We start from the raw sequence: 15,904 nt of genomic DNA, 5'->3' as shown, positions 1-15,904 counted from the left end.
ATATATATATATATATGTATACACACATATATATATATATATACACACATATATATATATATACACACACATATATATATATACACACACACATTATATATATATATATATATATATATATATATATATACACACATATATATATATATATATATATATATATATATATATAAAATAAACAATATCCAAACAGAAGTAGATTATAGTTTGGACTGAAATACCTAAATCAAGATAATGGATGCCACGACAATTTTCACAATTCGAATTTGTCCACCCCAAAGTCTTCATTTTGAAATATGGGCAATATTAGTAAACAAATACATTCTTGAATGACAACCGAAATCTAAAAATAAATAAATACACGGAATTAGAGCCTGCACTCCATCACAAGCCCGTCTTAAGTGAGCCTGGGCCGGAGCCGTGGCTCACTTTTTCAACCACATCAAGTGACTCATCGGCCGCGTCGAGTTTAACATCCTCACCTCCGCCAGCTTCTTGAACTGTGCAAATAATCCACCCATTGATCCTCGATTCTTAACCTGACAAATGAACAAAGTCAAGGGAGCGCGCCAACTGCACCCATGCTCGCTAGCAGACATCTCCCATTCAGTCCAACGCACACACACACACACACACACACACACACACACACACACACACACACACACACACACACACACACACACACACACACACACACACACACACACACACACACACACACACACACACACACACACACACACACACACACACACACACACACACACACACACACACACACACACACACACACACACACACACACACACACACACACACACACACACACACACACACACACACACACACACACACACACACACACACACACACACACACACACACGCAGGAGTAATCTCTCACAAATCAAGAACATCGATCACATTGCAAAGCACATCTGTCTGCATCCCCCCTTTTCAGGGCCGATCCAGATTGATTACTCTGACGGGCTTAGGGAAGGAGACAAAGCCAGAGGGGGAGAAAAGATGGACAAAACAGGGAAAACAAAAGAACATGAGGGAGTGAAAACAGAACACTCACCAACATAAGGGTCCAGTCACAAAAGGGACGGACCCCTAGATGTGTAAAATCTGTTTTTCCCCCCGCATTTGCACGTACTTATATACAACGCACCCGGAGGCACCGAGATGAAGGGAAGCCAGTGGAAGCGCTGTACGTGCGTCTCGCTTCATGAACATTGACCCACATAATGTGAGTGTGTGAGACCAGAGAACAGAACTGTGATGCTGTGAGATGAGTAGCGTTCAAACCCCCCGGATCCGGATGCACTGAGAACGAACGCCGTGAACTTTATGAGGCCGAGGTAAGAATGGAAACGGCTACTTATGATGGGGCCCAAACCTGCACGTCAAAAAAAAGGGTTTGACGTTTTTTTTTTTCCTCTCTCCCTCCGCAGTAAAAAAAAGCTAAGATCACTTCCGCAGAAATAATTTGGTTCCAAAGCCCTTGTTTTTTTTTAAATCCACTGCGCAGAGTGCATGAAACAGGCATTACTCTCCTTGCTACACTTTCATCCACGCTATATTCCTGAAGACTAAATCAATTTTAACCTCTGGAGTACAACCCTCACAGGCATCATCAGAAAAAAAACTGGCTTGTGCAACAATGCAGTAACATCTATATCCCCCCCCTCCCCCCCTCCCCAACAAGAGACACGAATACGCTTCTCACACATCTACAGTATCGCTGAACGCATTCATCACACAGGAGGCAGGTATCAGTTCGAAAACCAGAGCAGCACGGAGACACGCGTACGCACGAAGCTCCGGAACGCACGATAATTGCATTACATTAAAATAACAACTCGACAGAATCTGCAGAAAGCGTTGCCGCTCATGCGGTAAACGTGACACTGAAGAACGCGCCCGGCACGTCAAATGCTGATTGATATGGATTTTTGTAATGGTGACTGATAAAAGGCAACAATGCTTCAGCCGAGATAAGGAAAGACAAATCTATTGCTACAACAAAGAGCAAAATCTTTACGCGGTCTTCATCACCATTTGCTGAGACGGGGGAAACCGAGGAGGCGGCTGAGAAAACCTGCGGGCTCAAGAGCAATCAAATACTAAGCATGTCAAAGCTACGCGAGAAAAAACTCAACGTTATTTCAACGATAATCTGCATTTCTACATCAAAATACACACAGATAATCACAGGATACAGTACTTATACCATATTTGTCTTAGTCAAGTAAATGCAGTAAGTAAGTAAAATATGGTCAATTTACTGAATCTTGCAATCTTAGATATGCACCTGGAGTCTCATCTGCACAGAGACAATATAATACTCTTTTATTGGAATCTGTTAAGATAGCCTGATAACACCACAACCTCCGTGACAAAGGGAACCATTAATTCTTTCATAATAGCCTTTCCTGTGATTATTCTGTGCAAGTTGTTTTCTACTAAAGCGGTCGTTGAGGTGAAAGTGGGCGCCTGTTGTTTCCCGACGTGTTGATGATCGGATTTGGTCCAAAAATAGACAGAAGATTTACGCAAACGGCCCCCCGTGAACCTCCACACAGGTGTTCTGGGTAACTGCGGCTTCGCAAAGGCTCGCCGAGAAGCCAAAGAGCACGCCTACCCAAAAAAATCCCAAACAACGCCCACAGCGCCAAGCGGGCTGATCGTTCCGTACAAGCGTAAAAGAAAAAAGGAGACAAGAAAACCTGCTCAGATCGCCCCGTGTGCACATTCTCCCACGCGCCCCCGCCTCCCCCCACCCCGGTTGAAGCGAGTTTCAGCTTGTCTGCATGTGCATTAGCGCTTGCACGTTGTTCTGTGTGGAGTCACGCAAAGTCATACGTTTTCTCGGGCGCGCAGACTCTTGCAGACGCAGCCAGAGGGATGCAGAATGTATCATTTGGGCTTTAGAAAAGTACAGCAGTGTTGTCGGTGAATCTGTAAGGACAAGCACATCGAGTATGGCAAAGTTTATTGCTTGGGGCTGCGCTCTTGCTGCCATGTCCGTGTGCTCTGGTCTCTGCTCGTCAGCTCAGCTCTCTCCTCTCCCCATTAACCGGCTGACAGATCAGTAATAAACACAGCCTGTCACCTTCAAGGCCTGCCTCTCATTTACTAGAGAACACATGAAACCCTGCTCTCTTGTTCCCCCCCCCCCCCCTCTCTCTCTCTGCCTCTCTCTTCCCTTTATCCTCTGAGCTCATTGGAGCTGAAACCTGATTTTTGGCCCCGGCCGCCTCCGAGGCAGAAAATTCTCCTATGCACCCAGATAGTCCTGAAAAAAAAAAGGAGGCATGAATATTAAATGCGAAAAATTCATGAATAAATAATTTAAAAAAAAGGACTTCCGTCGCTCTAACCTCTTTCTGTCTCCTAGCAGTGGACGACAGAGGAAGAGCGAAGGGGAGGATAAAAAATAATAATAAAATCCTGACCACCTCAGGAGAGAAGGAGTTTGTTAGGTAATTGTCTCTCTCTATTTGCAATGCCACGGTGCTGCGATTTCACACATAAAACAAAGAGGTAATCACAAGGTAACAGTGCAGCCGATGGTTAGTGGAGCAAAATTCAACTGCAATATTTTTCACTATGAATATATTGTTTTCCATATGCGGTGCCACCTGAGGGATAGAAGCCGTACATATTGCCACGGCTCCATAATGCATGCGCTGAAGATGCAAATGATATTGAAGAGAGAGCGAGAGCTGGAAAGTCAATGTGTACAAGGGTTGTGATGTTAAATGCACAACAAACAAAGACAACCGGTGACATATACTCACTAGTCCCTTGGCACGTGGCTCTCACGCAGGAACTACTAAATATAGATTATTTTTTTGCTTCAAGCAATTCCCATAGGGTTGTTGAATATGTATCGTACAGCAATGTTTTACCAGAGCTCATGGAGACAGATCATGATGCAGTAGCTACGAGTGCTGCTGCTGTATTACATGCGTTTACATAGGGTATACATTACAGCCCCATTGCAGTGCACTAATTATGAGCGTGTTATTATGAAGTTTTTAAATTATATATATATATATATATATATATATATATATATATATATATATATATATATATATATATATATATATATATATATACTAAATTAGAGCCGTAGAATAGTATTTAAGAAATCAGAACCCTTTTAAAAAAAATAATATTTAATCGCAGCCAATCTCCAATTATGGCTTCATAAGGCATTTTTCAATGTTGGTGTCGGAGTCCGCCATTCCAAGTCCTACTGGTCTTCGCGTGCACGAGGGACGTGAGGTGTGCATGTGCTCTACCATTACTGTATCAATTATTTATCAATGAGCCATAGTAAGTCACTGCTCATGCAAACACGACATTTCCTCCTGCTGCTGTTGCTTCACATTAAAACAAATCATATCATTACATTACATTTCATTTAGCTGACGCTTTTATCCAAAGCGACTTACAACCATGTTGCATTAACACACCGTAGACACAGCTACAGGGAACAACTCAGGGTTAAGTGTCTTGCTCAAGGACACATCGACTAGGGCAGGGGTTGAACCACCAACCCCGATTGAAAGAGAGCTGCTAACCACTGACCCACAGTCGCCGCTACCGATATCAGGGTTGCTTGTGACATGATGGTGGCCAATTATTGACCGACTTCCTTATTAAAACAACATTTGGTTTTAGTTAGTCGGGCTGCCATGGAAGCACGTGGATCTTGGCTGCTCGTGTCGAACTGCATCACCGGTAACCACCGGTAACCACCGGTAATCACCAAATCAACCAGTGCTGAAGTCTTGAGGGTGACCCCTTTTTAAAAAAAGGCCATTAAATGGCTATTAGAGACAGCGGGCACATTTCACGTCCACAATCGCGTCGCCGATGATAAACACCGACCAGATTGCAAACCCGACTCGCCTCGCAAGACACGAGCAATTACGGCTTAATTTTGTTGTGGTTTTCTTCCAAAAAAAAAAGAAAAAAAAAAGAGATAACGGGAGGAGAGAAGAGAAATAAATAACGTCCCCTCGTTTGACGGTGGCAAATTGGAGCAATTGGTCTATAATTACGCAGCTCATTGTTTTCACCGAGCTCGACAATACACGTCCAACAGCGTGTACTTTAATCAATTTGTTTCTGCCCGTGACAGCAACATTCAACTGGCAATAAAAAAAATAAAAAAAACTCACCTGTATTTGGAGAACCTCCTCATATTGTTTAAATTATAAATGATTTAAGCAAGACTGTCCATGTGTGATAGAAAAGGAAACTCCATTTCTCATGACATCTAATACTATCCAATATTTACTTCCGTGATCAACAACTACACACACAGCAGAGTGGAGGAATATTCCTAAAAAAAAAAAAGTGTTTGCTATTGATAATTGTTTTTACCGGCTCAAATATAGCTGCATAGGTGCAAGTCGGCGCTCCGGGCGTGAAGACTTTGTCGACCTCGAGGTCCTTTGGAATGACTCTGGTCTCCGGTGATTCTGAGATTATCTATTTGTCAATGACTTACGCTAGTAGAGATAAAAAGATCTCATGACCTGAAGCTGGAGTGGAATTTCTTCATCTTAGTAATTATACTCAGGACTTTCTTCCCTGCAGTTGGATCAAACCTCAGCAAAAAAAAAAAGAAAAGAAAAAAAAAGAGCTCTTTTGTATCTGCTGGAGAGTCATCAGAGTGACTAATCTTTATAAAAAATAAAAAATAATAATAAAAAAGATAAGCCAGTACTCACAAAGCACTCACTGAATTCATATGTAATATCACAAGAGCTATATGCTCGGCACCGCAGTGAAGAGCTCTGGAAATGACCTTTTCTGCTTTTAAAAGCTGTTAAGGAACATTCTGATTTTATATATATATATATATATATATATATATATATATATATATATATATATATAAAAAAGGCTGAATCTTTATAGAACAAATACACACTTCATCAGCAGAATTTCTTCTTTTTAAAATTGTATTCTTTTAAAATCGCGATAACATTTGCAGCCGTATCTACTCGTACTAAATGAAGCCTGCCAAATGATCCCAAGATGGAACAAAAGGCAACAGATTCCTTGAGCTTATCAACCACATTTTGAATACTTGAACTGTTGCTCTTCATTGACTAATTCAGTGCTTCAGTCAGTTGAATATGGGAGTGCTTGTACAAGAGATTTGCTGTTTTTTTTCCTCCTTTCTCTTCTTTCTTTCTTGCTGGTCGAGCACTCTTTAAACAAGGCTTAAAGCCATTTGATTCACTCACGGAACATTACTCTGGGTATCCACCCTTCATGCTTGGGAGCAATAGGATTTTAATTCTTTGGAGGCATCCTAGGAGGAAGGTCAAACATAATTCTCAGGTTACCTCATGCTTTGTTCTGCGGAGGAACAGCAGAAAGAGAGAAAGAGAGAGAGAGAGAGAAGCAGCTTCTGGCTCGATCGGCAGCGACAGTCGAAAGCGTGATGTCGAACAATTTAGGTCGAGATGGACGGCGATTAAGAGTTAATAAAAATAAATTCACTTTATGATGACAAAAGGGGGATGGAACAGGCATGGCTTATGTAGGAAACTCCCCCACCTCGCCATCGCACACTGAATTCATTACAAACGTCGTCCGAGCTCTGATCTCCGCCAGACTATTGGATCTGGTTCAGACTCTAGTCGTTAAAATCAAACATGTGTGGCTGCTAATTGTGATGCCTCCAACTGGCTTAAGGTTCAGGACGAGGCCAAGAGATCTGACTCACGGATCTCTGCATGCTACAAGATAATGAACAGCCCGTCGTAACCCTGGCAAACCAATGTTGGTTGAGAATGTGTCATGGCCTGAGGAGGGTACTTATAGTTTACATCATTTAGTGTGTTTTGTGTCTTTAGGATCAGCTGAAAAGGTCCAGTCGCCTTGGCCCTTTTCACTAGAGACGTAAAAATAAAAAAAGAATGTTGTTTTTGGGTGGAGAGCAAGTTTGGTTTGGCATTTTTCATCAGAGCCGACGAAGGCTGAACGGAGAAAATGTTTGTTTTTTTAGCGGTATATGATTTTGTGTTTCACTTTTACTACGTGGCTGTGTACACACTCGCCGTGTGCACACAGCCACATCATACGCATGATGTCGGGCTATTAAACACATACGGCGAGCGTAGGCCGGCTATAAGGGGGAGAGAGAAAGGGAAATGTGGATCCGTGTCAGAGAGCCAAATAGCTTTCAATGCGTCTGGACTGACCTTCAGCTCAGAAGCGCGCGCACGTACACACACACACACACACATCGATACAAATGTTCACAGGATGCGACCATAAACCATAATGCATATCCCTTATTACAGGGAGTGAGCCTTGGCTGCATGCCATTTTAAATGTCACAGACTCCTCCACAGGGTAATAACTGATCAACCTGCATCGAGCATCGCCTAACATATCATCTGCAGTACAAAGCCAACTGTAAACCAGTCTGGAGAGAGAGAGAGAGAGACAGCATCACTTTATTTGATAATTGGCAACCGCTTCCAATAGCGTTCATCCATATGTGGGTGTTCCACGCTGTAATATGCAATACTGCCACACTGCCAGTGAAGCTGCCGACCCCACAAGAAACACACACACACACACACACACACACACACACACACGGTAGACTGCAGCATTCATGCAGCTCTCAGCTCATTGGTTTGGCTTGCCAGTCAGACAGATCAAAACAATTCCCATTCATATCACAAAGAAAGAAAAAAATGCAAGCAGCTGCAAATCATCAAGCGCAATATGCAGGAGAGCGCAGCAAGAAGAAAAGAAGTGAAATAAATAAATAAAACTCTACCAAAGCACTTACGCCCAAAATATATTTTTCGGCGCTGATGGTAAACAGATTAATAATAAATGAAATTTAAAGTAATACGGACTTTGATGGATGGAGATTATGGCTGTTATGTCCGAGCGTTTCACCTGTATGCTTATCTTGAATTGACCCAGGGAAGAGGAGTTGTTGCCAAGGTAACAGCTAATGGGGAAGTTAATAAATAAATAAAGCCAAGCCCCGCTAACATTTTCAACATGATATTTTGTAATGTCAGGGCTAGTTAGTTCTCCACCAGCTCATATTAATCACGACTTCCACTTTTCCACAACACGATTGCAGCATTTGCTTAATGACAGAATCAATCTCAGCACAATGCAATTCCTACATGTGTTTTTTTTTAATTTTTTTAAACACTATCCACCAAATTAAAGTTGAACACACTAATGAAAAAAACCAACAACAACAACTGTGCATGTTATGCAATAAAGCACAGAGTCGGCTGAAAGGAACCGAAAAAAGCAGAGGGACTGCCGGCCTGTTTTTTTTTTCCTCGCTCATTCTGATGAGGCATGAGATGGCTGGCCATGCCGGTGACAAGAGACAAGAGGATCTTGTCGATGTAAGCTGCCGGGGGAGCAAAAAAATATAAAATACTTGCGCTAAGCCCCCCTGAGTAAGATGAGCGGCAATGCCTTGACCCGTGAGATGCAGTGGGAATTGAGGTGGAAGAGCCGGGGCGAGAGAGCAAGAGAGTGAGATAGTGAAAAGCTAGCTGGTGACAGAAGAATAAGACAGGCTGGACTTGTGTGGGTCCGGGCGGGTCAGGATAACCGCTCCAAATACCAGAGCTAATGTGGACAGCCGGGAGTGTGTTGTGATCGATGACGACGACGGCGTATGCGTGCAAAATACTGTACACGTGGTATATGGAATGTATGACGGCTATTATAATCATAGATAGCCTATTGCAATTAAAAGGTGGGGAAGTAACCTTTGATGCATGATGATAAGTTAACAACGTTGCATATTTGTGATTCATTACGCAAAAAGAATTTCACAGGTTCTTGAATTACATGTCGTAGTACACCAACAATGTGGTATGTACAGAATTATCAGCTGGCAGGGTACGTCAACGCTCTAACTTGTCAATTTGTTACGTGATGTGATCTTTTGTGTTGTTAATGTCCGGATATTAAGTGTTAGTTTAACTAAAATAGGAACGGCAGTCAAGACGACGGCACTAGTAAACAGGCGTGTGAGCTGGAACAAAAGCCGGGAGACTGTATTGTAGCATCATATCTCTTTGCAGGTTATGACTTGCAAACATGCCACTGGTTCAGAAGAAAGGGAACCTCCTTAAAGATACTGCTGGGATGATGTTTTTGTAGACGTTATAAATGGAGGGCCATCAAAAACAAAAACAAAAGAGTAAAGGCATACCTAAGTGTTTCTCAGCATTTAATCTTTTCCCAGAAAACAAATCCGCAAAGTTCAATATTCGGCCCTTTTGGAGAAAATATGAGAACTGAACTGTAAAAAAAAAGAAAGAAACAAGCTGCAGTTAACTGTAAAATTTAACAATAAAAAGGCTATTGATGATTAACAATTTACAACGGGGGCGAGTTCAACGAAGCCATATTTATTCCCCCGCCGATAGAGGGTGAGATGCCGATTCATAAAACCACGAGCTACTGCAGCTCTAAATAATGCGAGTCCAGATTTCCCTCCAGCGAACTGTGACAGTGACAGCAAGCAATGTGTCAGCATGTCTCACCAAATTCAGCCTTTTATTCAGGGCCATGTTAATCACAGTCAGAATGAAACGTATGAACCATTAAAGACAGCGAGGAGGACTTTAACAACATTAATAGTCTTCGGAAAATCTTTTGTATCAGTGATCAAGCTCAACGAGTTTATCAAGACCTGCAAGCGCTTCATTTCATTTTTTTTCCCCACTGGTCATGACTGTGCTAAACCATAAACATGGTAGACAAGGTCATCATGTTAATAACACAGCTCCTGCTACATTTGACCTTTAGCCTTTCTCTCTAAAAACAAACCCCCACCACCTTCTCTATCAATCTAGAAAGATCTGAAAGAGCCACAGCTGCATAAACAAAGCTCTCAAAGTATTCAGGGTTTTTTGAAATATTAACAAAAGAGCTTGCAGGTACATCATTTTGCAGCAGCAGCTATGGCAGCGGAGGGAAAATGTGTTTCGAGTCCTATTATAAATCACACAATACAGCAACAGCACCGCACATCCGGGCCTGGCTCGTCCCCCAGGCAACCAGACAGCAAAAATCCCCGTCTTTACAGATGGCTCTCGGAGAGGATCGGTACGATGCGTACGCGGGGAAACGATTTGTGCGTTTTCATTTTTTAATTAATGAACATATAGGAATCAGTCTGGCATTATCACTTTTTTTTTTTTTGCAGGTCCATGTATGCGCGTGTGTGTGCATACAAAAGCAGAGGAGAAAGCTGACAAAAATAAATAATATATATATATATATATATAAATAAATAAATTAAATATATATAAATATAAATAATAAAAAAATAAATATATATTTATATTTATTATATATATAATAATAAAGAAAGTTGGAAAAGAAATCCAGTTGGCACAGGCTAATTTCATCCACTCCACTTCCCCTTACGTGATTGAAGTAGGACTTACAGATCTTGTGCTTCCCTTTCATGGGGAATTTCACCAGCAGCTCCTGGGGGTTGGTGCAGATGAAGACAAATGGTGAAGCAGACTCCTCGCAGGTTCCAGGGAACTGCAGGGGGGGGGAGGAGAGGAGCGAGAGATGGGAATAAAGAGAGAGAGAGAACAGTTTAGCATCATCTTACACAGAACTAGATTGGGCACAGAATATGGTAAATCTCCTGAGCGGTTTCATGATTATGAATCATTCAGTGAGTGTCTGTTTATACGCCGGCATCAAGCAAGATGTCCTCCGTGCACGCCTGATGTAATACCACATGCCCTGACAGCAACTGATAGTTATGAGTCTCTCTGGGTTTTTTGCACTGTAATTGCACAACTAATGATGCAGTTGCTAATGAGAGCAGTTATGCCACTCGCGAGCAGCAAGGATGAGACAAAAATCTATCACAACCGGCGACAAAATCCCAAAAATACTTTCCTCAGCAGGTGGATATATATATATATATATATTTTTTAAAACGTACGTACAATATTCACGTGTTCGTCTCGTAATTACACAAAAGAACTGTTGACAGAATTGATGAAAAGCACACTTCTATATCCATAGAAAGGCATCACATTTAACCATATCCATGACATATTTATGCACACCTCAGCGCTATGATGGAGGGGATGTTTTACAGCACATAATTGACAGCAGCCCACGGCATACCTCTCTCTCTCTCTCTCTCTCTCCCGGTGTTATTGATTGGTCTCTCAGGTGAGAGTATGGAATAGACTGACACAGTGACAAAGGAGTCATCTTTTCCATCACTGGCAGCCAACGGCTCTCAGCTCATCCAATTTCCTCCAGCGTTATCAGATAGTGCCTGTGATTGCATCTAGCCGGCCAGGAAGCGGCTCTCTTCGTGTGACAGCATGCTTTTTCCTCTCCGGCTGCCCACCGGTCTCTTATTCACACTCTCCCTATCTCTCCCCCCCCCCCCCCCCAAAAAAAGGAGCTCTGAAGGTTGTGACAAATATTTGGGGGCTTTTAAGGGAAATCAACAAAGTCTGCAGCCCATTTTGTATATATGGGGGCTGACAAACTGGGGGGGAGGGGGGAGATGACAGAGAGATGTTTATTTCTGATTACGGTCCATGTCGACTTGAGTGCAACACACCGGTGAGTGATAAAATATGTAAACACTCAGAGTTGTTAGACATTGATGAGGACCTGAAAAGAGCCCCTTGCTTCCTCCTACCGAAACGACACGCAGCGATTCCAATTAAAATTACGTCTCCAAGATGGAAAAATTCCCCCGGCGGACCCAAAACTATGTGCGATTTAATGGGGGTTAAACGAGATGAAGGTCGCGGGTCCAGGAATGTGGTGTCGTGGGACAAACGCTAGCAATGTTGTAAACAATAAAAAGGTTCTGTTTATATTCAACATTGTGCGGAGGGCAAAAGCATTGGCAGCAATGTGCAACGCATCATTCCTATTGACTGATGTTCAAATCATTGCTGGAGCCAAGAAATGTTAAAGAGACATTGTTGACTAATTCCTCATTGGCAATTTTTTTCAATTGTCAAGATTAATAAACAATGAAAACAATCATCAGTTGCAGGCCTATATAGACTATTTATATTTGTAACCGTTCCCAAAAATAACACATAAATGAGGCCACACACCGTTGCCGTGGATGACACGCAATGTCATGATTATATTCGTCTGTTTTGAGTCAATCCTACACAAACCGTTGTGAATCTGGTGCCACACACATTCAGGGGGGCACCAAAAGTCAATTAATTCGCATCTGAAATTAGTCCCCAAGAAATCTTTGCTAAAAAAAAGTAAAAGGCTCTGCCCAGAAATAGACAGACAGAGCAGAGTTGACAGTAAATATGACAGAGCTATATTTGTGATGCTCCAGTGTAACCATCTGATAGCCGGACCATCACATTACATATCGGACTTCCTTTTTTCTTTTCCTGTTTACAGTCCGATTAGCAACTTGTGATGTGAGACTGGAGTTGGAGAGACAGTTTACAACCTAATCTTAAACCAATATAAAGCTGAATCGTAGCTGGACGACAGATTGCATTTGGGCCGATGCGTTCGACCTCTTTGGCTTTCGCACACAATCCGTTGAGCTGCATTCAACCACGAGCCTTTAAACGTGATTAGTTAAAGCCACCCCGACTGCAAACGGAAAACAGAAAGCTTCCAATACCAAAAAGATGTTCAGGTACAGATGAATGTGAATGCATGCAAATGTTGAATAAAATGAATATCCATAAAAAAATAATAAATGCAACATGTGGGCATATTATTAACATCCCAACATAACTTCCTGTCATTCAGTGCATGTTCGACTTCATAAACACAGGCAGGAACATTCTGAGTAGTTGGTGAAACTGACGCATGTCTGAACGACATCACTTCAACAGCTCGATGAAACCAGCAATGTTACGTAATCGCGTCTGAAAAGTGGTTTGCGTTTGTGTCTAAGTGGTTCGCCTGCACCCCCCCCCGCCCCGAGATGAAAGCACATTAAAACCTAGAGAATGTTTCTATGAGGTAATAATAATCGTATAAGACAATAAATAAGAGATGATTCAAAAAGGTGGAAAGTACCACGGCGCGCGTCTTGCCTCGTCTGAGATCGTTACATAAAAACCTCACGGCTGCACAAGATGGCTGTATAACGTCTGAGGTACTCAAGGAAACAAAATGGTGGTGGTCTTGCTAAATTCAGATGAAAACGAGCTGCAGCCGGAGTTACGAGTGTGTTCACGTGAAACGCCTCTTTCATCCCGCCATTAGCTAATTAGCATTTAAAGCTGTTGAATGTGCCGCTTTGCCTCGCTACCTTCCCCCGCCTAATTGTTTCCATTCCGTGTTAATCAAAAAGGGCAGGAGACATTGTGCTTGTGTGAGAAGCAGATTTTGCCACAGCCCTAAACATTCATCGGGAAGGATATGATGGACTCGGAGTGGACCTGCTCACAAAATGCAATTAAAGTTGAGCTCCTTGAGCTCGTTGAGAAACGCAGGGCGGTGGAAATGGCGTAGAAAAAAGAAGAAAAACAAACACACCAGAGCGCGCCGAATTCAGTTGAAGGTGATCCGAGTCGTTAGTGAGCATCCAAGGTCTGAGAGTTGCAGCCCTGGGGCATTCTGGGTAGAAGGGACCGATGTGTTTGACAAGGGAGAGAGATCTGAGGGTATGGTGTGACAAGTGCATTAAAATGCCTCGGCGTGAATGCGAGTGTCGCTGGTTGGTCGGTCGGTCGCTTCGGGCCGATTCACTTGGCGTTAGAAGTCAGACAATTGTGAGACAAGCGCTCCTCGCTCGTGAAAGACGCAGACAATTGGGCTCGTGTTCAGCACAGAAATGCATCCACTGCATGACTGGCTTCCAAACTGTTTTTCAGGAAATGGATGCGAGCGCATCTCAACCGTGCCGGCGCGCCGACTCGCGATAAAATCTAGTTATCAGTCAAGTGTTTTTTTCTTTTTTTTTAAACAAAAAGGGGCTTTTCCCGCTTTTAGTTTTTAATCAATTTGTGTGAATTTTAATTATTCAGCCACCTGGATGGCTCACTTGGAGGCAGCGGCATCATGGGAAATGAGAGAAGAGGGATCCCACTCTCGGGTACATTTGAAGCTCCCACCAGTTAGCTTAGCGTAGCTTGTTATGTTAACATGTTGTACATTGTTTTTGTCTTTTTAAATGCATCATAAAACATCGTTCCATAAAACAACAGCCTGTAATTTTGTCGCCTGAACCTTTGGACGGAGCCGGGCTAACTCGCAGTAGCGTCGATCATCTCATCACACCTTCAAAAAAAACGTAGGAATATGCGTATTGCACATGATATGTAGCCGTTTAAAATATCGCAGCGACATGAAACAGACTTCAGTCATTAATTTTTCTGCTTGCAGACAGTGAACATATTTTGTGTTTCATCACTTCTTCTGGCCAGAGAATAGAAAAGCAGTATTCACACCGACGCGTCATTTTATTTACAGGCTACACATGCTGCAACACTTAACATTTTTTACGTCCTGAGACGAGTAACGGAGGCACAACGTGCTGCAAATAAGTAATGCTCCACATATTACGATGACAGCTCAGCTGAATGAAAAGACCTACTGACAAAAATACTAAGCAGCAAAAAAAAGGAAGGAGGCGAAACAAATTCACACATCTTCGCTGCTTCTTCAGAGACCGTCGACTCAATAAACTGCCCACGATTTAATTTGCTGGGATCAAGCCAGGAGGGGATTCGACATAAAACCCAACTGTAATAACATGAAATTAACAAGTTCATTGGAAAAAGTGAAAAGGGGGAGGTGGCGGGGGGCTGCTGGAAGTGCGCCATTGGCTATGAAAAATAACAGTGGCCCAGAGGGCAGTAACGGGGCACAGTGGTCCCATTGCTCTCACCACACATCCATATAACCGAGGTTCGGACTTCACAAGTCTTTTCATCAGCTTCCCTTCCTCCAACACGTCATCTGCCTTCCATATTCTGTTCTTTTCATTTTCTTTTTTAGTACGGCCCAAAAATACGAAAACGTTTGATGAAAACAACATCCATCTTAATAAAAACCAACGAAAACAGAGCCAGGGTTTGACAGCAGGAACACAAACCTTTGAGTCCAAGCTTGTCAAGTAACAGCTCGACAAGCCAACACTGTTCCCTCTCCTCCCTCTACAGTGTCTCTCTCCCTCTCTCTCTCTCTCTGGCTCCTTTCAGCTGCTGTCGGCAATTAAGGGCAGCAGAGACAAGTAATCTCCTTCTGGGCGACAGGGCCAGACCAGAACAGGCATGTGGAGTGGGCTGTGCAGTCGGGGCGGGCAGGAGGGGTTTGGGGGGGGGGGGGGGGACAGCGAGCCTGGTCCCAGCCTCAGCTCTAGCCAGGCCTTGCTTGGCTGCACTCAATCTCAGCCCAATAAAAAGCCCTTCATTGGCAGGGTGCAACTGAGCCAGACGGGCTGGGAGCATGTGGCTTTTAAAAATGAGGAGGGTGGAATAAGGGGGGGATGGGGGGGAGGAGGAGGCAGGCAGAGAAGGAGAGGGGGAGCAGCAGCGAGTAAAAATGAGGGATACGATTCAGGTAAGAAAGACGGATAATAAGAGTAGCAGGTGAGGGAGAAAACACAGGAGGCCGAGAGTCTGATCGATAGGGAACTGCACAAAGCCCAACGGTGTCGTCCCAGAAAGACACTTGAGAAACGCTGCTTAGCCAGTTCTGTCAGGGCTGGCTTCACCCAGGGAATGGAGAACAGATGGGTTGCGTCTGAGCCACGGGTTACATGTGGGAGGTGAAAAGGGGTGTTGTTGGGAACCGTATGCAAAAGCAGGCGTTCACCAATCGTTCTGTAATCTACTGTGTTCTTACCAAACAACACGAGCCGGGTT

General features: G+C 43.2%; 1 protein-coding gene across 1 annotated transcript in view; it reads right to left on the bottom strand.

Moving 5' to 3' along the window:
- trip4 (thyroid hormone receptor interactor 4) overlaps window positions 1–15,904 on the bottom strand; it is a 68,193-nt gene that overhangs the window by 32,474 nt on the left and 19,815 nt on the right. The window contains exon 12 of the mRNA XM_034529572.1: window positions 10,496–10,598. Within this exon, the coding sequence (XP_034385463.1) occupies window positions 10,496–10,598 (103 nt within the window). The remainder of the gene's footprint in view (window positions 1–10,495; window positions 10,599–15,904) is intronic.

This window comes from Cyclopterus lumpus, chromosome 3, assembly GCF_009769545.1.
Source record: "Cyclopterus lumpus isolate fCycLum1 chromosome 3, fCycLum1.pri, whole genome shotgun sequence".
In the NCBI taxonomy this organism is placed as follows: domain Eukaryota; kingdom Metazoa; phylum Chordata; class Actinopteri; order Perciformes; family Cyclopteridae; genus Cyclopterus; species Cyclopterus lumpus.
Note: the sequence above shows the minus strand (reverse complement) of the source record. Positions and strands in the feature narration are given on the sequence as shown.